The sequence below is a fragment of the Myotis myotis genome, unplaced genomic scaffold (genome assembly GCF_014108235.1).
Source record: "Myotis myotis isolate mMyoMyo1 unplaced genomic scaffold, mMyoMyo1.p scaffold_m19_p_10, whole genome shotgun sequence".
NCBI classification, from domain to species: domain Eukaryota; kingdom Metazoa; phylum Chordata; class Mammalia; order Chiroptera; family Vespertilionidae; genus Myotis; species Myotis myotis.
In genome coordinates this window covers 1,095,958-1,116,961 of record NW_023416314.1, presented here as the reverse complement: position 1 = coordinate 1,116,961, position 21,004 = coordinate 1,095,958, and the positions used below count along the sequence as shown (strand labels likewise).

The window sequence follows — 21,004 nt, the reverse complement described above, 5'->3', positions numbered from 1 at the left end:
TCTTAGCAACATTAGCATTCTTTTTTTTTCTTTGTTGATTAAGGTATTACATATGTGTCTTTAACCCCCCTTTGCTCCCCACCCCCCCATTAACATTCTTGATGGCCTCTTTATGTTTTAAAATTGTCCTAATCCATTGCACCAGCAACAAAAGCAAAAAAAAAAAAAAAAAAATGCAAGCACAATCTCCTGTGATGTTAACAATGCGATTTAGCGGGGAAACTGCCTGCTCTCCTTTGTCTGCAGCCTGAGAAACCATGTCATGCTGAGGTATCGGCAGGAAAGGGTTGTCAGGTAGAGAATCAAAGTTCTGTTCCTCAGCTGAGACATATTTTCTGTGAACTTGGTCGAGAACTGAATTGTTGGCAATGAGAAATGTTCAAGAACAGAGGTATGGCCCTAGCCCAGCCGTGGGCAAACTACGGCCCACGGGCCGGATCCGGCCAGTTTGAAATGAATAAAACTAAAAAAAAAAAAAAAGACCGTACCCTTTTATGTAATGATGTTTACTTTGAATTTATATTAGTTCACACAAACACTCCATCCATGCTTTTGTTCCGGCCCTCTGGTCCAGTTTAAGAACCCATTGTGGCCCTCGAGTCAAAAAGTTTGCCCACCCCTGCCCTAGCCCCATGGTCGGCAAACTGCAGCTCTTTGGCCCCTTGAGTGTGGCTCTTCCTAAGACTTAGGAGGACCCTAATTAAGTTAATAACAATGTACCTACCTATATAGTTTAAATTTTAAAAATTTGGCTTTCAAAAGCAATTTCAATCGTCGTACTATTAATATTTGGCTCTGTTGACTAATGTTTGCCGACCACTGCAGCCAATTTGGCTCAGTGCATGGAGTGTCAGACTGAAGGGTCCCAGGTTCGATTCCAGTCAAGGGCACATGCCTGGGTTGCGGGCTCGATCCCCAGTGGGGGATGTGCAGGAGGCAGCCGATCAATGATTCTCTCTCATCATTGATGTTTCTATCTCTCTCTCTCTCCCTTTCCCTTCCTCTCTGAAATCAATAAAAATATATTTAAAAAAATAAAGAACTGTAGTTTGGCCATATTTACAGTATATTTTCCTGTACAGTTTGGAATTGTTAAAACAAACGTGCGCTGGCTGGGAAAGGCTCTCAGGCCTCCGTCTCCACACAAAGGTGCCTGTGGTCCCCGGGAACAGGTGTTGCCCCAGGGGCATCCCTCACGTGGTGGACGGGGCCCCTCACAAACCAGCAGTTTCCAGGTGAGTGACTACAGCCCGGTGGCCAGCCTCGACAACGTGCGGGACCGCCACAGTCCTGAGGCCACATGTCCAAGAACATGCCAAGCACTTCACTACTGAAAATGGAATCAAGGTCGCAGTGAAAAACGCCAAATGCCTGCAAACAAATGCTTTCATTCGGGCTGGAACATTTCAAGAGTTTAAGGTTCAGGAGGAGCCTGTTACTTTTCAAATTAGCCGCCCTGTTAGACGGCTTACCTGTATTTGAGTCAAGTCCTGTGCCAGGAATTTAACTGCATTTCGGATGTGTACCAAGGTCTGGTCACCCTTTGCTGCTACTATTTCTGGAAGAAGAGTGGTGACAGTTCGTGAAATCAGTACTCAGGAGCCTGAGGCCAAAGGGGCTTGATTTCTGCAGCACCAGTGTCAGTAATAAAATTATCCTCAGTCTGGGGCTCCGTGAAGCGTTTTCCAAGTCGGATATGACAAAGGAGGGCCTACAGGTCGCCCTGTCTCCTAGTTATTTGCTTTTGGGGATGCAGGAAGCTCCCACCGTGACTATCCCAAAGATTCTGATCTGATGAAATCATTAAACTGTAATCACCCAAGTCAACAGACACAAGATTTCCTTACTGAAGCCTTCTGCACAGGCTTTGGTCCTGTTGTTAAGGTGTTCATTCCAACAGGTCACCAAGGGTTCCTCTCATTACAGTAGTGATTAGAGATGAGGACAGACAGGTATGTTTTGTAGAGAATTACTGCTGCTTGGCAAAGTTCCTGAGTCTGCCATCAGTATGGCTGTGCACTGTGACATTTGTGTCTACATGCATGATAGGTCGTGTTCTCATTGTCATTATTTTGTACTGGGTTTCCTAAAGGAAAGAGATGTGGACGAGACAGGAGCAAGAGCCCTGTACCCTGAAGTTACTGTATATTTTGTAAGTAAATGTTTTCACGCAGTCACAGGTTATCCAATACTGGACTATCCTGTGGTTCTGTCTTTTGAACTCATGGGAATTATTATGAGCCAAGATGAAAAAATTATCTATGTAGTTCAAGTAGGATATGCCAAAAGTCTGAAAATGTAAAGTTTGATGGAGCCAAATATAAATGTTCTTTTATTTATTTACTATTAGTAAAAGCAAAGGCCTATGGGCATTGCTTATTAGTTTGAATTCTGAAAATATATCTTAAAGCAGTGATTCTTAAAGTGTTTTGTCCAAACCAACACCAACATCACCTAGAAATTTGTCAGAAACTCTGCAAGTGGGCCAGCAAGCCTCCCCTGCGCCCGGGAACTGTGAGAACCACGGTGTGGGAGGGCACCTTAAAGAAAAGGCACTCAGCATTGAAGTGGTTGCTTCTCCATGATTTCCTCACAAGCCTTCTGAAACGGGCATCACCAAACAAGTCTGAATAATTATATGAATTACATGAATTTCTTTTTAAAGTATTCATCTTGAAGACATCTATGAACAAGGTCTAAAACAGTCTTCAGAGTGAGAGAGATTCTCGTTCTCAAACCTGTTCCGTGTAGTGAGTCCTGCTGTGAGTACTTATTATATTCCTTCTGTTTCCCTATAAGAGTTCCTCAACCAAACTTAGGTGGAGAGAGCCAGTTAAGTGGTTTTGCATTTCCTGAGTAATTTACAATGAAATAATTTTGTGGCATGTAGATATTTAATAAAATGTATTACTAAAAAATGAAAAATATATGTTCTCTTAAAATCCAGAAAAAAAAACAAACATTTAAAATAATTAAAGGCACATTGATCTAGTAGGTAATTTTTTTATCCCTAGGATAAAAAATTTTCCCTGGGATTCTGTAGGGAAAATCATGTTGCTAATTTTAGCACTGTGGTGTGCAATTAATTATGAGTAGAAAGAATGAAACTTTTGATTTGCAAAAGGTGGTAGGACTTAGCCAGGATTTCAGAATCTGAACTTAAGATATTGCCTAATACAACTTAACAGCAAAACAAAAAATAAAACAAAGCAACAAACAATCCAATTTAAAAATAGGCAGATGGTCTGAAGAGACCATCTTCCAAAAAGGACGTACAGGTGACCAGCAGGCACGTGAAAAGGCAGTCAGTATCACTAATCACCGGAAATGACATTAAAACCACAGTGAGACACCACCTCACATTTGCTAGAATGGCCATTATCAAAAAGACAAGAAATAACAAGTGTTGTGAAGCTGTGGAGAAAAGGGAGCCCTGGTGCACTGTTGGTGGGAATGTAAATTGGTACAGCCACTATGGAAAACAGTATGAAGGTTCCTCAAAAAAAATTAAAACTAGAACTGTCACAGAGTACAGATAAAACAACGTGACATATACATATAATGGAATATTCTTCAGCAATAGAAAGAATAAAATCTTGCCCTAACCGCTTTGGCTCAGTAGATAGAGCGTCGGCCTATGAAGGGTCCCAGGTTCAATTCCGGTCAAGGGCATGTACCTTGGTTGCGGGCACATCCCCAGTAGAGGGTGTGCAAGAGGCAGCTGATTGGTGTTTCTCTCTCATCGATGTTTCTAACTCTCTATTCCTCTCCCTTCTTCTCTGTAAAAAAATCAATAAATATTTTTTAAAAAAGAAAGAAAAGAAAACCTTGCCATTTGTGACAACATGGATGGACCTTGAGGGTATTATGTTAAGTGAAATACATCAGACAGAGAAAGACAAATTCTGTGTGATCTCACTTATCCTATCTAATAAAGAGGGAATGTACTAATTGACCCTCACGCCGTCGCAAAGATGGCGGCATCCACAGCCAATAAGGAGGGAATATGCTAATTGACTGACCCGCCCTCAAAGATGGCGGCGCCCAGTCCCCTCAGCCCAACCGGGGTGGCAGGCATGTGGCAAGGCTGGGCCCACCCCCAGGCAGACCCGGCCACTCCACACGCCTGCCTCCAGAGTCCCACAGTCCTCTCAGCCCCCCAGCCGCCCAGGGTCGGCCCAAGGCACAGACAAGCCTCAGATGACGGCTGCCCAGCCATCCAGGGCCACCCTAGGCTCAGGTAACCAGGACCGGCTGAGGTTTGCTCTGCCACCAGTGGCAGCAGCAGAGGTGTGATGGAGCATCACCTTCCCCTGATCGCTGGGTCACCTCCTGCCCCTGAGGGCTCTTGGACTGTGAGAGGAGGCAGGCTGGGAAGAGGGACCCCTCCTCCAGTGCATGAATTTTAATGCACCAGGCCTCTAGTCGTCCTATATAATAAAAGCCTAGTATGCTAAGTGTCTGGTCATCAATTGGCCGTTAAACCAATCAAAGAGTAATATGCTAATGATATGCTAAGGCTGCTCAACTGCTCACTATGATGTTCACTGACCACCAGGGGGCAGACAGTTGACTGGTCGGCCAGTCGCTATGATGTGTACTGACCACCAGGGGGCAGACGCTCTGACCAGTAGGTTAGCTTGCTGCTGGGGTCTGGCTGATTGGGACTGAGCAAGACAGGCCAGACACACCCTGGAGCCCTGCTGCAGTCCCTCCCCAGCTGGCCAACCACCCACATCCCTCCCTGGCTCCAATCATGCACGAGTGGGTCCCTCAGCCTGGCCTGCACCCTCTCACAATCTGGGACCCCTCAGGGGATTTCAGAGAGCCGGTTTCGGCCTGTCAGCAGAACGACTGGTCGCTGTGACACACACTGACCACCAGGGGGCAGATACTCAATGCAGGAGCTACCCCCTGGTGGTCAGTGCACTCCCACAGGGGGAGCACTGCTCAGCCAGAAGCCAGGCTCATGGCTGGTGAGCACAGCGGCAGTGGCAGGAGGGCCCAGGCCAGGGTGAGGGACCCACCCCCCATGCATGAATTTCATGCACTGGGCTTCTAGTCTATCTGCACTAATAAAAGACAAACATGCAAATTGACCATACCTTTGCTATGCCTTGAGCCACGTCCACCAGCCAATCAGAGCGATTATATGCAAATTAACCCAACCAAGATAACAGCCGGCAGCCACTGAGCTGGAGCAAGCAGGAGGCTTGGTTGCCCCAATGATGGAGGAAGCCAAGCTTCCTGCCTGCCGTGGCCCGCTCTGAGCTCCACTCAAGGCAACAAAGTTTCAATTATAGAAGGTAAATAAGCCCCAGATACCTGCTTTCAGCAGGCCATGGCCACGTAGCTGGAGCGAGCAGGAGGCTTGGGTTGCCCCTGGCGATGGAGGAAGCTAAGCTTCCCTCCCGCCTGCCCTGGCTGGCTCTGAGCTCCTCTCAAGGCTACAAAGTTTCAATTATAGAAGGTAAATAAATCCCAGAATAAAAGGGGAAAAAAAGAAAAAAAGGAGAGGCTGGGAACTTCTGTCGCTGGAGGCTCTTGGCCAGCCTGAAAATGGCCCTCAGCCCCTCACCCAGACTGGCCAGGCACCCCAGTGGGGCCCCCCCCCACCCTAAAGGGGGTGTGGCCAGCCTGAAAACAGCCATCAGCCCCTCACCCAGGCTGGCCAAACCTCCATGGGGTGAGGTTCCCCACTGGGCGGGGCTTGACCAGCCTGCAAACAGCCATCAGTCCCTCACCCAGACTGTCCAGGCACCCCAGTGGGGACCCCCACCCTGAAGGGGGTGTGACCAGCCTGCAAACAGCCATCAGCCCCTCACCCAGGCTGGCCAGGCACCCCAGTGGGGACCTCCACCCTGAAGGGGCTATGGCCAGCTGCAAACAGCCATCAGCCCCTCACCCAGGCTGGCCAGGCACCCCAGTGGGGACCCCCACCCTGAAGGGGATGTGACCTGCTGCAGACAGCCATCAGCCTCTCACCCAGTCTGGCCAGGCACCCTGATCCAGGACACCCTTCAGGAAAACCAGCCAGCCCCCACCTGTGCACCAGGCTTCTATCCTATATAATAAAAGGGTAATATGCAAATTGACCCTAACAGCAGAATGACTGGTCATTATGACACACACTGACCACCAGTGGCCAGACGCTCAATGCAGGAGCTGGCCCCTGGTGGTCAGTGCACTCCCACAGGGGGAGCTCTGCTCAGCCACAAGCCAGGCTGATGGCTGCCAGTACAGCGGTGGTGGTGGGAGCCTCTCCCACCTCCTCAGCAGAGCTAAGGATGTCCGACTGCAACCTAGGCCTGCTCCCCCTGGGAAGTGGACATCCCCCGAGGGCTCCCAGGCTGCCAGAGGGATGTCTGACTGCCAGTTTAGGCCCAATCCCCCGGGGAGCGGGCCTAAGCCAGCAGGTGGTCATCCCCCAAGAGGTCCCAGACTGTGAGAGGGCACAGGCTGGGCTGAGGGACCCCCCCTGAGTGCACAAATTTTTGTGCACTGGGCCTCTAGTCATATATATATATATATATATATATATATATATATATCAAATGAAGGAATATGCAAATTTGTCTAGGACAGTGTCACATCACGACCGTTCACAGGGTCGGCGTGGCTTCAGGGCGGCACTCCAGGTCTAAGCACGATTTCGTCCCACCCAGGCAGACTCCCCCATGGCCCACAGCCAAATCCCAACACCGACCTGGGGTTTACTAAACTTTCCTGGAGCTGCCCCTCACACCCACACCCCGTGCCTCAGGACCACGCTGCCCTCAGCAGGGCACCCTGCCAGTATCCTGACAGGTGGGCAGTCCGGGAGAGCCGAGTGGGACGGGAGCTACAGGGAGCCATGGAAGGGTGGGGCCGCCAGGGGGTCTGAGGAGAGCGGCTGAAGGAAGAGGAAGCTTTGGCGAAGCAGCTGGCCAGGAGGCGGGTGGCCCAAGGAGTGCAGAGTGGCGCCGAGGCAGGGTGCACCAGACAGGGCTGGTGGGGAGGATCTGCCTCACCCGTGAAGAGCGAGGTTCTGCAGTGGCCCCAAGATGCGGCACGGCCCAGCAGGAAACGAGGCAATGACTGACGACATGGAAGGACCCCCGGGCAGAGGGGCACGGACCCGCAGCCCTGAGGCGGGGGTTGAGGGGCAGTGCCACCTCAGTGGAGCAGTGTGGCACCCCACTGTGGCGGTTCGGCCAAGCTCCCAGCGCTAGCCGGGCCTCGCCATGGCCTGCGCACTTGAGAGGCTTAGACTCCTGCTCCCACCATGGCCCAAAAGCAAGCCCGCACCCGCCCCAACCGGCTCCGCCGGCCCCCACGGCAGCATGCACCTGCACGGTGAGTGCAACACCTACCACCTGCTCCCCGGAGGGGCGGGGGGGCAGTAAAGAATGAGGGCGGGGGGGAGGGGGAAAGACTGTGGAGCATCCATGATGAAGAGGTGCTGGAGAAGGAGGCTTGGGAGCCTCACGGAGAGGTTTGTTCTGTTTGCCCTGCGGCTGTCCCTTAGGAAAGGTGGAGAGCTGGCTGTGAGGGCTCCCTGCGCGAGGAGTCCAGTTCCACAGCCAACTGGAATTGGCCTCAGTTTCCTGCTCTGTAAAATGGATTAAGCGTTTCCCAGTGCCTTCACTGAGCTATGAGGGCCAATTGAAATCCTATATAAAGAAAATGAGGGGAGAGGTGAGAAAGAAAAGGAAGGTCAAGCAACACAAAAGAAAGATTGGTAGGAACCTGTAGACCTATTGACACTTAAATAGGGAATATAGTCAACAGTGTTGTAATGACAGTATGATGCCAGGTGGTACTGGAAATATCGGGGAACACTTTGTAAAGTATATGATTGTCTAACCACTATTCTGTAACTAATATAAAACCTGAAACTAATACAAAATAAATATTGAATGTAAAGAAATGAAACTAGGAGTGAAATTTTTCTCAATTTCAAAGTTTAAATAAAGGCTATAAATGAAAAATAGTGTTTTTCATTTTACCACTTTATTGTCTTTTCAGTACATGAAAAAGACAGTTGTCTTTATGTGATGCTTTTATACTTTTCTAGGTCATTATCTCATTTGAAGTTCAGGGCAACTTAAAGACAAGATCATTATTCCCTCTACTATTCAAAGAAAGGAAATCTTGGTGTCTGGCCCCAATGATTCAGTTGTCAAGCCCTTATTGTAAAGCAGGGTTAGTGAAATTTTCTGTGAAGGGTTATATCTATCTATACTAATAAAAGCCTTGGGGGTGATCAGGCTGGCAGGCAGAAGCGGTTAGGATGTCCGACTGCCGGTTTAGGCCTGATCCCACAGGCAGTCGGACATCCCCCGAAGGGTCCAAGATTGGAGAGGGTGCAGGCTGGGCTGAGGGACACCCCCGCCCCCCGTGCATGAATTTCATGCACCAGGCCACTAGTATCCTATATAATAAAAGGCTAATATGCAAATCGACCGAATGGTGGAACGATCAGTTGCTATGACAAGCACTGACCACCAGGGGGCAGATGCTCAATGCAGGAGCTGCCCCCTCATGGTCACTGTGCTCCCACAGGGGAAGCGCTGCTGAGCCAGAAGCCGAGCTCACGGCTGGCAAGCGCAGCAGCGGTGGCAGGAGCCTCTGCCGCCTCTGCGGCAGTGCTAAGGAGTGGGCATAAGCTGTCTGTAGAACATCCCCCTGAGGGCTCCCAGACTTTGTGAGGCTGCAGGCTGGGCTGAGGGACCCCCCGAGTGCACGAATTTTGTGCACAGGCCTCTAGTGTATATATATAAAAGTGTAAGTGACTGCCGTTTGGTAGCTATGATGCACACTGACCACCAGGTGGCAGATGCTCGATGCGCAGGCATGGAAATATGGAACAGACTGATGAATCTCAGCAAGAAGGGGGAATGGGGAAGGGCGGGAAGAGATTAACCAAAGGTCTTATATGCATATTAGAGGCCTGGTGCACAGATTCATGTACCAGTGTGGTCCCTCAGCCTGGCCTGCAGGGACCAGGCCGAAACTGCCAGGCTGAGGGACCCCACCAGTGGACAAATGAATCCGTGCACCGGGCCTCTAGTATGTGAAATAAAAAAGAGCTCACAGATAGAGAACAGGCGGGGTGGGAAGTGAGCAAAATGAGTGAAGGTATCCAAAGATGGGAACTTTCAGTTATAAATAAGTCCATGAGTTTGTAATTACATAGCAGGTGACTATAATTAATAATACTATATTCCATATTTGAAAGTTGCTAACAGAGTAGATCTTAAAAGTTCTCATCACAAGAAAAAAAAATTCCAACTACGTATTGTGAAATATGTTAACTAGACTTATTTTGGTGAACATTTCACAATACATACAAATATCAAATCTTATATACCTGGAACTAAATGTTATATCGCAATTTTTTTAAAATATTGACTGACTTGAGATGTTCACTGATTAGCTGATTAACTTGTTTTACCTGCAGAATTATCCTTCTCTTGGTTATACTTATCATTTTGGGAACTATGCTTGGTTCTCTTAAGAGAGAGGAGTGTGACTGCTATGGCTTCCGTTTTTGGCAGATGAACTCCAGCCTAGCCCGGATGACTCGGATAATAGCGTGTCGGAGAGCCTGGATGAATTTGATTACTCTGTGGCTGAAATTAGCCGCTCATTCCGCTCACAGCAGGAAATATGTGAGCAACTCAACATCAATCACATGATCCAGAGGATCTTCCTCATTACTCTGGACAACAGTGAGTTACACACTTGCAACCGGTCTGTTCGTTGCTCTGCTCCTCCCTCTCAGGCTAGGGACTTGCTCTCAGAAATCTGTTGTATCTACTGGTTAAACAGACTTGCTGTACTCCCTGGAACATGGGGCTTGGATTTCAGTGAAACTTTGACGTAACCTAAAATCAGTGTTTAGACACAGATGGAACTTTCATTCTAAGCTTGATACTGACTGTGCTATATGGCTGCTTGCCTTTACTACCTCAGGGGTGACCTCAGCATTTAGATGGAAGTCCTCCAGCGGTATGAGACAATGTTTCCACTCTGTGCCTTCTCTGCAGTTAAACCCAAAGTTAGTCGAATGTCTGGGTTTTACTCTTTAAATGTCATGGTGTTAGGTTTATACCAAGTCCGTGCTCAGTAATTGGGAGGCGGGGGAACTTAAATCTTCAGATGCTGCTTTATAGGTCAAGGTTATTCTAATATCACCCGATCAAACTTGGAGTTCAAGAGAAGTGCTGTCTAGATGGGTTGTCTATAAAACAGAAGCATTATCCTTAACCTACCAGATTAAAACCATTTCCCAGGTGACCCGAGCATGAAAAGTGGGAATGGTATCCCCAGCCGCTGTGTGTATTTGGAAGAAATGGCAGTAGACCTCGAAGATCAAGACTGGCTTGATATGAACAACATTGAGCAGGTAGCGTTCACATGTTCCTTATGTGTGCCGTCAGCAGAAGCTAGCCGTGCAGCTGAGCTCTGCTTACCTTTCTCCAGCCACGGTTTTGCTCTCCTCCATCTCTTCGTGGTTTGGGGTGTTCCTCTGTTGGTATCTTCTTACCAGCCATGGCCACATGTCCAAATCTACCCACTCTTTAAGACCAGTTAAAATGTCATCTCTTTCTTCTTTTTATCTTTACCAAAATCAAAACAGGCATTTTACCTTATAGGTGCCTAATTAACATTAAAGGAATAAGAGTCGGATAGGGAAGACATTGACAACTTTGTACATTTAAATTATCTTTATATAAGTTTGAGTAAGGTCAGCAATCACAGTGTAGTAGCTTTCACGTGAGTTTAATTGCTGATTCTCTATACCATTCAACAACTATTCTTTTAATGCTTACTCTGTGCTTGGGGCAATACTAAACATTTGAGCTTGATTTAGGATAACTTTATATATACACAATTATGGTGTATATATAATATCTTCTATAGTAATAACACACTGGGTACTGTTTTCCCCTTTACACTACATCCTGTGATTCTCACAATAACCTGTGTCAGAATTACCTTTTACATCTTGATGTTCTAGGGTTGACTTTGCGGTGGTTTAGTATTTTTGTTTTTTGGGTGTTTTCTTAATAGGCTGTCTTTGCTCGCTTACTGCTTCAAGATCCCGGCAACCACTTGATCAACATGACCTCTTCTGCGACCATCAATCTCTCTGCCGATCGAGATGCAGGGGAGAAGCACGCCTTTTGTTACCTTTATTCCTGCTTCCAGAGAGCCAAGGAAGAGGTAACAATGATAATAATTCCCGCTGAGCAGGCTTTGTTCTCTTGGCTATGACTTTAACATGTAAGCCAAAGAGTTGGATCATGTCTTTTATGTCAGTGTATATGCATCGCAGTATACCTGTAATGGATGCTGAATGAGGCACCATTAGTTTTGTGTTCTAAAGTTTTAGTGTTTCTGTGCTGGGGACCCACCCTTTCCCAATGAACCAGTGCCTCTGATTCTTCCTACAAACCTCGCACACATCACACCTTTAAGGAGGGTCTGATAAATCCTTTTCACAGAGGGGTGGTAACAGAGTAGGCCGTGCGTGTCACTTCCAGGATTGGAATTCTAGCAGGTGGGTGATTCCCTAAAGAATGAACTCACATGAATGTTCAAGAACAACCTTGTTTGGAACACGCGGTCTTTGCTGTGTGCACCCCTATTCCAGGTCGTTAACCAGGCTCTTCCCTCTCTTCTCTATGCTGTTCCCAGATTACCAAGGTTCCAGAGAACCTGCTGCCTTTCGCGGTGCAGTGCAGGAACCTCACTGTGTCCAACACACGGACGGTCCTCCTCACCCCGGAGATCTATGTGGACCAGAACGTCCATGAGCAGCTGGTAGATTTGATGCTGGAGGCCATCCAAGGAGCCCGTGAGTACATAAGCAAGAGCTGTGCTCCTCTACATTCTGATTTCCAGCCCTAACCGGTTTGGCTCAGTGGATAGAGCGTCGGCCTGCAGACTCAGGGGTCCAGGTTCGATTCTGGTCGGGGACATGTACCTTGGTTGCGGGCACATACCGGTGGGGAATCAACTATAAAACTCTTCCTGGTGCATTGGAAAGCCTCAGAGCCACTGCGGTTCCAGAAAAATTAAGGATGCGAGTTCACACCTTGAATATCAGTATAGTTACCGACAGTAGCATAGTAAAAAGCGGGGTGTAAAGCACATGAAGTTCCTATGGTCTCTTTCCTTTCTCCTTTGCCTTCTGTTAGATTTTGAAGATGTGACTGAATTTCTGGAAGAGGTCATTGAAGCCTTGCTATTGGATGAGGAAGTCCGAACATTTCCAGAGGTCATGACCCCAGTGTTTGATATTTTGTTGGGCCGAATAAAAGACCTGGAGCTCTGCCAGATGCTGCTGTACGCGTACCTGGACATCCTGCTCTATCTCACCAGGCAGAAGGACATGGCCAAGGTAACGGAGGTGTAAGCACTGAGCTGGAGATTCAGTACTGTGTGCTTCCCTGTCCCGAGGGCACTAGGACATTACCTGCTGAATGAGAGAAAGATGTGCTGTTGTTGTGTAGACTTAACTTCTTCAGGCCCTCTCATCCATCACATTTATCTCATCATACAAACAAGTAAGTAGGACTTCTCTTCTCCTACAGGTTTTTGTGGAATACATTCAGCCCAAGGACCTTAGCAATGGGCAGATGTACCAGAAGACCTTGCTGGGAGTAATCCTAAATATCTCTTGCTTATTAAAGACTCCGGGTGTCGTGGAAAATCATGGCTATTTCTTGAATCCATCTCGCTCCAGCCCCCAGGAGATCAAAGTACAGGAGGCCAACATCCATCAGGTGGACTGTTTATGTGTATCCCAGCCCCTGTCTTAGGTTAAGTCATTTCCTCGGGAAGCAGGGCCAGATGAGGCTGCTTGAGCTCGCTGCAAACAGGTTGATGGGGGTGGCTTTCTACTATAACCGTGTAAAGAAAAGCCCTCCTAGTGTGTGCTGAGAGTCGAGGAAAAACCTTCAGTGGGTTAAAGACTAACCTGCTGCTCCTCTTCCTCTTGGCCCTGGTTTTCCTCGTCAACCCATTTCTTATAACTTTAGCTCCTAAATCTTCTGACTGACCTCCAGCCTATAAACTAATTTTTTTCCTGTCCCTCCTTCCTGTGTCCTCTCTATTTGGGCTTCTTAGCATTCATTATAGTAGAAGTCTGGCCAACATGAGGCAGTAAATGGTTGAATTGGGGGTAGTTTGCATCTCCCATCCTCACAACTCTCTAAAGCCCAGATTTGCAAATTACAGCAGCAGCCAAATCCTGCCTGCTTTTGTAAATAGTTCGTAAATAGTTTGATTGAACACAGCCATGCCCATTTGTGTATGTGTGGTTATGGTTTGATTTCATGCCATAATGGTAGAGTGGAATAGTTACTACAGCGACCATACAGCATGAAAAGCCAAAAATATTTATCATTTGACCCTCTGCAGAAACAGGTTACTGACCCTACTCTAAAGCTCCATCAGTGCCCCCTGCAGTTGGGCAGCTTGTCAGGAAATCTCTCGTAAGTGCCCAGAAAATTGCTTAAATTAGAACTGGGGATAAGGCACAGGAAGAGTACGGAAAAGATTAGGATTGGCATATTTTTAGAAATTGACAGTGGCTAAGGTTTGGGAGCAACAAATATTAGGATTGTGAAACTGGAATGTTCTGTGGTTATGTTTTCTGGTTAAACAGTTCATGGCTCAGTTCCATGAAAAGATCTACCAGATGCTGAAGAACTTACTCCAGCTCTCCCCAGAAACCAGACATTGCGTCCTGTCCTGGCTGGGAAACTGTTTGCATGCAAATGCAGGCCGCACCAAGATCTGGGCCAACCAGATGCCAGAAATCTTCTTCCAGATGTATGCCTCGGATGCCTTCTTTCTCAACCTGGGTGCTGCTCTCCTGAAGCTGTGCCAGCCGTTTTGCAAACCCAGGTCCTCTCGGCTCCTCACCTTTAACCCCACGTACTGTGCGCTGAAGGAGTTGAATGATGAAGAACGAAAAATAAAAAATGTACACATGAGAGGTAGGGGAGTACTGGGCTTCCCACAACGTGTGTCTGTGTGTGTCAGGCACTCGCAACCTTATCCTTTCTCACAAAGGTGCCTCGTAGAACATGAGGCAGAGAGAAGAGCTATTATAAATCTTACAAGGACAGGCTTTTCAGAATAACACTGGTGGCTTTCAGTTGTTGTGCTTTAGTGAGACCTTCTCTCTGAATTTGGTAACCTTGGGTATTCATTCATTATTTCTTTAAAAATGAATGAAGCACAGTCCTTATCCTTTATGAATTCAGAAATTCCAGGAGAAGGCAGATAGATTGATAGGTAACCATAATATGGTGTAGAGCTGAGCTATGGAAACACAGAGGAAGGAGTAAGAAATTCTACAGAAGTTGGAGGTCTTCATAGCTGATCTTTGAGAGAGGAAAGCAGCAAAAGAATCCCTTTATAAGAGGGACTAACAAGTATAAAGGCACAAAGCTATGGAGAGGCTTGACTAAGGAATAGTGAGAAGGTCATTGTGGCTAAAGCAAGGGGTAGGTAGGAGGAGGGTAGGGTATGGGAACAGCAGGAAATGAGTCTGGGGAGGCAGAAGATTGAGACCAGATTAGAGAAAACAACAATTACAGAGAAGTAGAAAGAAATCATTCATAATTCTACCACTCAGAATGAATCATGCTTAATTTCAGTGAATGTAATTCCTCCCAGTTTTATAACTCTTATTAGAGTTGTAAAAGTAAGACATGTTCAAAGGCAAATAATCTTAAATACAGAAAAACACAAAATACCTGGTAGCTATAGTGATCCATTCTGTAGCATCTGAAAAATCTAGTTATCTATCATTCCTTTTAGTTTTTGGTATTTCATGATCAAGCTAAAGAAATTTTTTTTTTCAATTAAATCTTTATTGTTTAGATTATTACAGTTGTTCCTCTTTTTTCCCCCCATAGCTCCCCTCCACCCAGTTCCCACCGCACCCTCCGCCCTCCCCCCCTCCCCCACTGTCCTCATCCATAGGTGCACGATTTTTGTCCAGTCTCTTCCTGCATCTCCCACACCCCTTTCCCCCCAAAGAATAGTCAGTCCACTCCCTTTCTATGCCCCTGATTCTATTATAATCACCAGTTTATTCTGTTCATCAGATTTTTTATTCACTTGATTTTTAGATTCATTTGTTGATAGATATGTATTTGTTGTTCATAATTTATATCTTTTTCTTCTTCTTCCTCTTCTTAAAGAATACCTTTCAGCATTTCATATAATGCTGGTTTGGTGGTGATGAACTCCTTTAGCTTTTTCTTATCTGTGAAGCTCTTTATCTGACCTTCAATTCTGAATGATAGCTTTGCTGGATAAAGTAATCTTGGTTGTAGGTTCTTGCTGTTCATCACTTTGAATATTTCTTGCCACTCCCTTCTGGCCTGCATATTTTCTGTTGAGAAATCAGCTGACAGTCATATGGGTACTCCCTTGTAGGTAACTGACTGTCTTTCTCTTGCTGCTTTTAAGATTCTCTCTTTGTCTTTGGCTCTTGGTATTTTAATTATGATGTGTCTTGATGTGGTCCTCTTTGGATTCCTTTTGTTTGGGGTTCTCTGCGCTTCCTGGACTTGTAAGTCTGTTTCTTTCACCAGGTAGGGGAAGTTTTCTGTCATTATTTCTTCAAATAGGTTTTCAATATCTTGCTCTCTCTCTTCGTCTGGCACCCCTATAATTCGGATGTTGGTACGCGTGAAGCTGTCCCAGAGGCTCCTTACACTATCTTCGTATTTTCGGATTCTTTTTTCATTTTGCTTTTCCGGTTGGGTGTTTTTTGCTTCTTCGTATTTCAAATCTTTGACTTGATTCTTGCGATCCTCTAGTCTGCTGTTGGAACTCTGCATAATACCCTTTATTTCAGTCAGTGTATGCTTAATTTCTAGTTGGTCCTTTTTCATAACCTCGAGGGTCTCACTAGATTTCTTGAGGGTCGCACTACATTTATCGGCGGTCTCACCAGACTTTTTGAGGGTCTTACTAAATTTATCAGCGGTTTCTAGAAAGTTCTTGAAAAACCTTAAAAGTGTGGTTTTGAACTCTATATCCAGTCGTTTGCTTTCCTCCATTTCTGTCATTTGTGACCTGTTTCTTTGTCTCCGCATTCTGGCTGCTTCCCTGTGTTGGTAGAGTGGCTTTGTGTGCTAGGTGTCCTATAGGGCCCAGTGGCTCAGCCTCCCCAATTACCTGAAGTGGACACTCTTGGTGCACCCCCTTTGTGGGCTTTGTGCACAGTCTTGTTGTAGTTAAGCCTTGATTGTTGTAGCTATCACTGGGAGGAATTGACCTCCAGGCCAATTGGCTGTGAGAGCCAGCTGTGTCTACGGTGGGAGAACTTCTGTGCTGAAGACACCCTTATGAGGCAAGACTTGCTTCAGTGGGGCTTTGGTGCTCACTGAGTCTACCCCCTCAGTGTGTCCCTTATGGATCTGAGGAGTTGTAATTGGATGGTCCCACTCTGACCTCTGGGTACACTGGCTCTTGGATCTAAGGAGGTGCTAATTTAGCCTCTGCCTGAGGCTACCCAGCAGGAGCTATGAAGAGATCTGCAGATTCCTCTTCTTTATTTGGGGTTTGGAGGTGCCCAAATGAGGCCCAGCTGTGAAGCAATGCAAGCTGCTGTGGGGCCTTGGGCCTTCTCTTGGAAGTTCTGGGTCTGTCTGGCCCAGCTGCAGTTTGTTAGGTAATTTTCAGATTGCAAAGGGCCAGGGCATTCATATGCAAAAGCCTCTGCCTCAGCTTGGGTGGGGCGGGGTCTCAGGGAATCAAAGGGTGGAGCAAGCAGCTATGGCTGATCCTTAGCCCTGCCCTAAGAGGCCCTGAGTCTCAGTGTCCCAGTAATCGCTGCAGGCACCTCTAAGAGAAAGCCGCCCTCGAGTTCCGAGTTCTGCCCACTGCCAGACAGTCCAGTTTCTCCTCGTATGAGTCTGGGTCCCCAGAGACTCACCCAGAACTGGAGTTCAGAGCAGTCGGGGGCTTGTGACTCCCTCCCGATTCAAAAAGACAGCCGTGTCCTCAGTCACCAGCCCCTGCAGTGTGCGCCTCCGTACCTCTGCACTTTACTTCTGCAGCTCCTCTGAGTCTCAGTGTGCTTTTCTCTTCCTTCTAGTTGTAGAATTTCCACTCAGCCAGCCTTCCTATGGTTCTGGATGATGTCCATTTTGTCTTTTAGTTGTATTTTTGAATTTGTTGTGGGAGGCAGCAATTTCCGGTGTTTACCTATGTCGCCATCTTGGTTTCTCCTCAAGCTAAAGAAATTTAACTGCATTTCTGTGAATAGTGAGAGCCAAAAGATGTTTTTAGACAAAGGAGTGGTGATGTGATAAGATTTGTTTTTAAGAAGATATTACTTTAAAAAGAAAGATATCACTGGTAGCAGTAAGGAAGTGGAACTAGAATCAGGGGACCCAGGAGACCAGGAGAGATGCCTGTGGCAAGCCGTTTACTGTGTCTTCTGACTTCTTTGAGGTTTGGACAAAGAAACCTGTCTTATCCCAGCTGTGCAGGAGCCAAAGTTTCCCCAGAACTACAACCTCGTAACGGAGAACCTTGTGCTGACAGAGTACACCTTACACTTGGGATTTCACAGGTAACTCTCCTGATGGTGCTAGGAAAGACCCATAAATCGTGCTGATGGGCAGGAAGCTCAGAGGCGTCTTGCAACCTCACTTCCTCCAGAAGGAAGGCTCGCATTAGGGTCTGGTAGGAAAAGGCATTATTTGCATTTATTTGTGTTTACATGAATTGGTTTTGTCCAAATAACTTGAATTTATGTTTAATTATCGCTGTGTTAAACTTACTAAAATTAAAGATACACTAGTATTTTTCTCTAAACTTGCAAATTTTAAAATCACTGTCTTCTATTGTTATCTGTCAAAGTGGAATTGTTTTCATTTAATATTTCACTCTCTGCTCTTGAATATTCATTACTTACTACTCCTGATGAGAAAAGACCAAGCTGTACTCTATGGTGTAGAGACAAGATTAAAGAAATGTTTATAAGGGATTCCAATCAGGTCCGTAAGACTGCAAAAGATTCACGTTTCAAAGATAAAGGGGATTCTAGAAGTGTGAAGGTTCTAGAACTAGAGGGTATAACTTTAAAAAATGGTTCTGGTTCTAGCTAGCTATAGTTACTCTAGAATTTTGTTTCCCTCTGGTTCAGCTGATTATGACTACAAGTATAAATAAGAAGAGAAAAAACTACTCACTCATAGTTGTAGTCTACATCAGGGGTGGGGAACCGTTTTTCTGCCAAGGGCTGGTTGCTTATTTATAACATCATTCACAGACCACACAAAATTATCAGTTTAAAAATTAGCCTGCTCTATGTGGTCAAACATTTAATTAATTCACCCCTAATGCCGTGGCAGGCCCAGACCAAATGATTTCATGGGCCGGACGTTCCCCACCTCTGGTCTAGAGGATGGGATATTGAGGGTAGCAGTTTTTTAATACCTTATCAGGGTACTTCAATTGACAGGGCATTGTTCAAAACTTAGCAAATCTCTTAAAAAATGAAATTACATCTTTATTAGAGATTTTCTATCCCTCTCATTGACAATTTAAATGAGACAATAGATAACAATTCATTCAGCATATTTTTTGGCCTGTTCAACCACCTACATTCAAACACAAAAGTGAATGTCATCTAGTTTCCCAGTAAGGCTACCTCCCCCCACAGACATCACCTTCAGGGCCAGAGAAGATGATTTGGTGCTATACACGTAGAGAAACTACCCATAACATTGAATTGTGGGTCTTCTTTCCTTAGAGAACATTTGGCTGGCCCTTTGTGAAAGATAATGAATACTGAACAGAAGGCTTTTTCATCGCCGCCCGGTGGCTGCTCGCTTACAGGTGGTCTCTATTACTGTAGAACCTCTTTTTTATCCTCACCCAAGGAGTGAGGATATTTTTCCCATTGATTTTTAGAGAGAGTGGAAGAAAGGTGGGGAGGAGAGAGAGACAAATTGGTTGCCTCTCATACGCACCTGGACCGGAGCAGAAATCGAACCTCCCCTGCCCTTGACCAGGAACTGAACCTACAGCAGCCGATGCTCTAGCCACTTAGTCACACCAACCAGGGCTTTAGTTCTCTTCTAACCATGGGAAGACTGCCCATACAACTATATCTAGGTACAGTCATTGCACTTGTGGGTTGTCGAATTCTCCTGCTGGCCTTCTTATACTTTGCTTAATAGTTATTTATTTGACATAGTAATATCCCAATCTATACCATGCCTACTATTTGTAATTACCTATAATTATGTTGAAGACTTGGTAACATTTTCCAGTGCTGTGCCCCCTGCCTCTTTGTCAATAACTTTCATGAGTGCCTTCTGTATTGTCATAATTGCAACTTCCTACATCCTAAAAGAGATACTAGAATAAATTAATGAGGATTTGACCCTAGCCAGTTTGCCTTAGTGGATAGAGCGTCGGCCTGTGGACTGAAAGGTCCCAGATTCGATTCTGGTCAAGGGCACATGCCCAGGTTGCAGGCTCGATCCCAAGTAGGGAGCATGCAGGACGCAGCCAGTCAATGATTCTCTCTCATCATTGATGTTTCTATCTCTGTCTCCCTCTCCGTTCTTCTCTGAAATCAATAAGAAATGTATATTTTTTAAAAGATACAAAAAACTATTATAAAAATAAAATGAGGATTTGTATTTCTGGAATGGAAAGTACTCAACTATCCCTATATGAGCCTCCTGACCCAGTTTCTTCTGCTTTCTTGGAGGCAGGTTGCATGATCAGATGGTAAAAATCAACCAAAATCTGCACCGGCTGCAGGTCGCCTGGCGAGATGCTCAGCAAAGCTCTAGCCCCGCGGCTGACAACCTGCGTGAGCAGTTTGAGCGACTTATGACCATCTATCTCTCTACCAAGACCGCCATGACTGAGCCGCAGATGCTGCAAAACTGCCTCAACTTGCAGGTGTCCATGGCCGTTCTCCTCGTTCAACTGGCCATAGGCAATGAGGGCTCCCAGCCCGTAGAGCTGACCTTCCCTCTGCCCGACGGCTATAGCTCCTTGGCCTACGTGCCAGGTAAGCGGGCCTGCTTGGGAGCTTCCTGTCTGTAGCCACTGAGGTTTACCTGGGTCATCTTGGAAGGTAAACCCTTCCTTAGTCATCATCCAGCTGTTTTTGGACAAACTGCTCCTACTTGCAGTGCCACCTCCTGGTGCACGTGTGGGGCCAGCAGCCTTGTCCTCAGCCTTGTGGCCTCCCGCTGCGCACATCAGAAGACAGGCTTCAGAAGACAGAGGCCTTTCAGAGTCGGGTTCCAGCGCTGTCAGTTTCCATCATTGATATTGTTTGTTGCTCAACTTGGAAATTTACCTAACTCTGCCTGTGCTAGTCTGTAGGGGGAAATCATCTCCTGTTGGTTAACCAGGAAGGGAAACTGTATATGTATGTGGTTGACATATCCATCAAAATTAGAGTATATGTTCTGGATAACTGTATTGGCCATCCATTACTGAGTAATAAATTATCCCAAAACACAGAAACTGTAAGACAGCAAACATTGTTTCACACTGTGTCTGTGGTGTCAGGCACCCAGGAGTGGCCTAGCTGCATGGTTCTGATTCTTGGTCTTGCGTGAGGTTTGGCCAAGCTGTCAGCCAGGGCCATAGGAATCTGAGGACTCGGCCATTGCTGAAGGATCTGCTCACAAGCCTGTCCCGTGGTTGCCTACTGGCCTCTTTTCTACACCACACAGGTCCCTGCTCAGTGCCACTCCTGATAGGGCGGCTGGCTCCCCTCGGAGCAAGGGGCCCAATGGGAGCTGCTCTTACAACTGATCATGGAGCTGACATGCACCAGCTGTGCATGCCTCAGGGTGTATCTTCTACCCGGAGGAGTGCAGGACGGGACACCCAAGGGCGTGAGTAGCAGGAGGTTAGGACCATCCTGGAGACTGGCGAGCATGGTCACCTAATGAGTCTTTCAGATCCTTCGTACATCTAAAGGGTTGTTTAGTGCCCAGTT

At 46.5% G+C, this 21,004-nt stretch overlaps 1 protein-coding gene and 1 pseudogene across 3 annotated transcripts in view; both read left to right on the top strand.

The window, feature by feature from the left end:
• Positions 1–21,004, top strand: part of UBE4A (ubiquitination factor E4A) — a 58,637-nt gene that overhangs the window by 12,839 nt on the left and 24,794 nt on the right. For all 3 annotated transcript variants that reach the window (XR_004970268.1, XR_004970269.1, XM_036324140.1), the window contains exons 3-11: positions 9,540–9,713; positions 10,278–10,390; positions 11,059–11,211; positions 11,686–11,845; positions 12,189–12,391; positions 12,585–12,776; positions 13,661–13,994; positions 17,476–17,596; positions 19,755–20,059. Coding sequence is in view for 1 of the 3 variants with exons in the window: in XM_036324140.1 (XP_036180033.1) it covers positions 9,540–9,713; positions 10,278–10,390; positions 11,059–11,211; positions 11,686–11,845; positions 12,189–12,391; positions 12,585–12,776; positions 13,661–13,994; positions 17,476–17,596; positions 19,755–20,059 (1,755 nt within the window). In the remaining 2 variants the exon portion in view is untranslated. The remainder of the gene's footprint in view (positions 1–9,539; positions 9,714–10,277; positions 10,391–11,058; positions 11,212–11,685; positions 11,846–12,188; positions 12,392–12,584; positions 12,777–13,660; positions 13,995–17,475; positions 17,597–19,754; positions 20,060–21,004) is intronic.
• Positions 376–3,645, top strand: LOC118662588 (annotated as a pseudogene).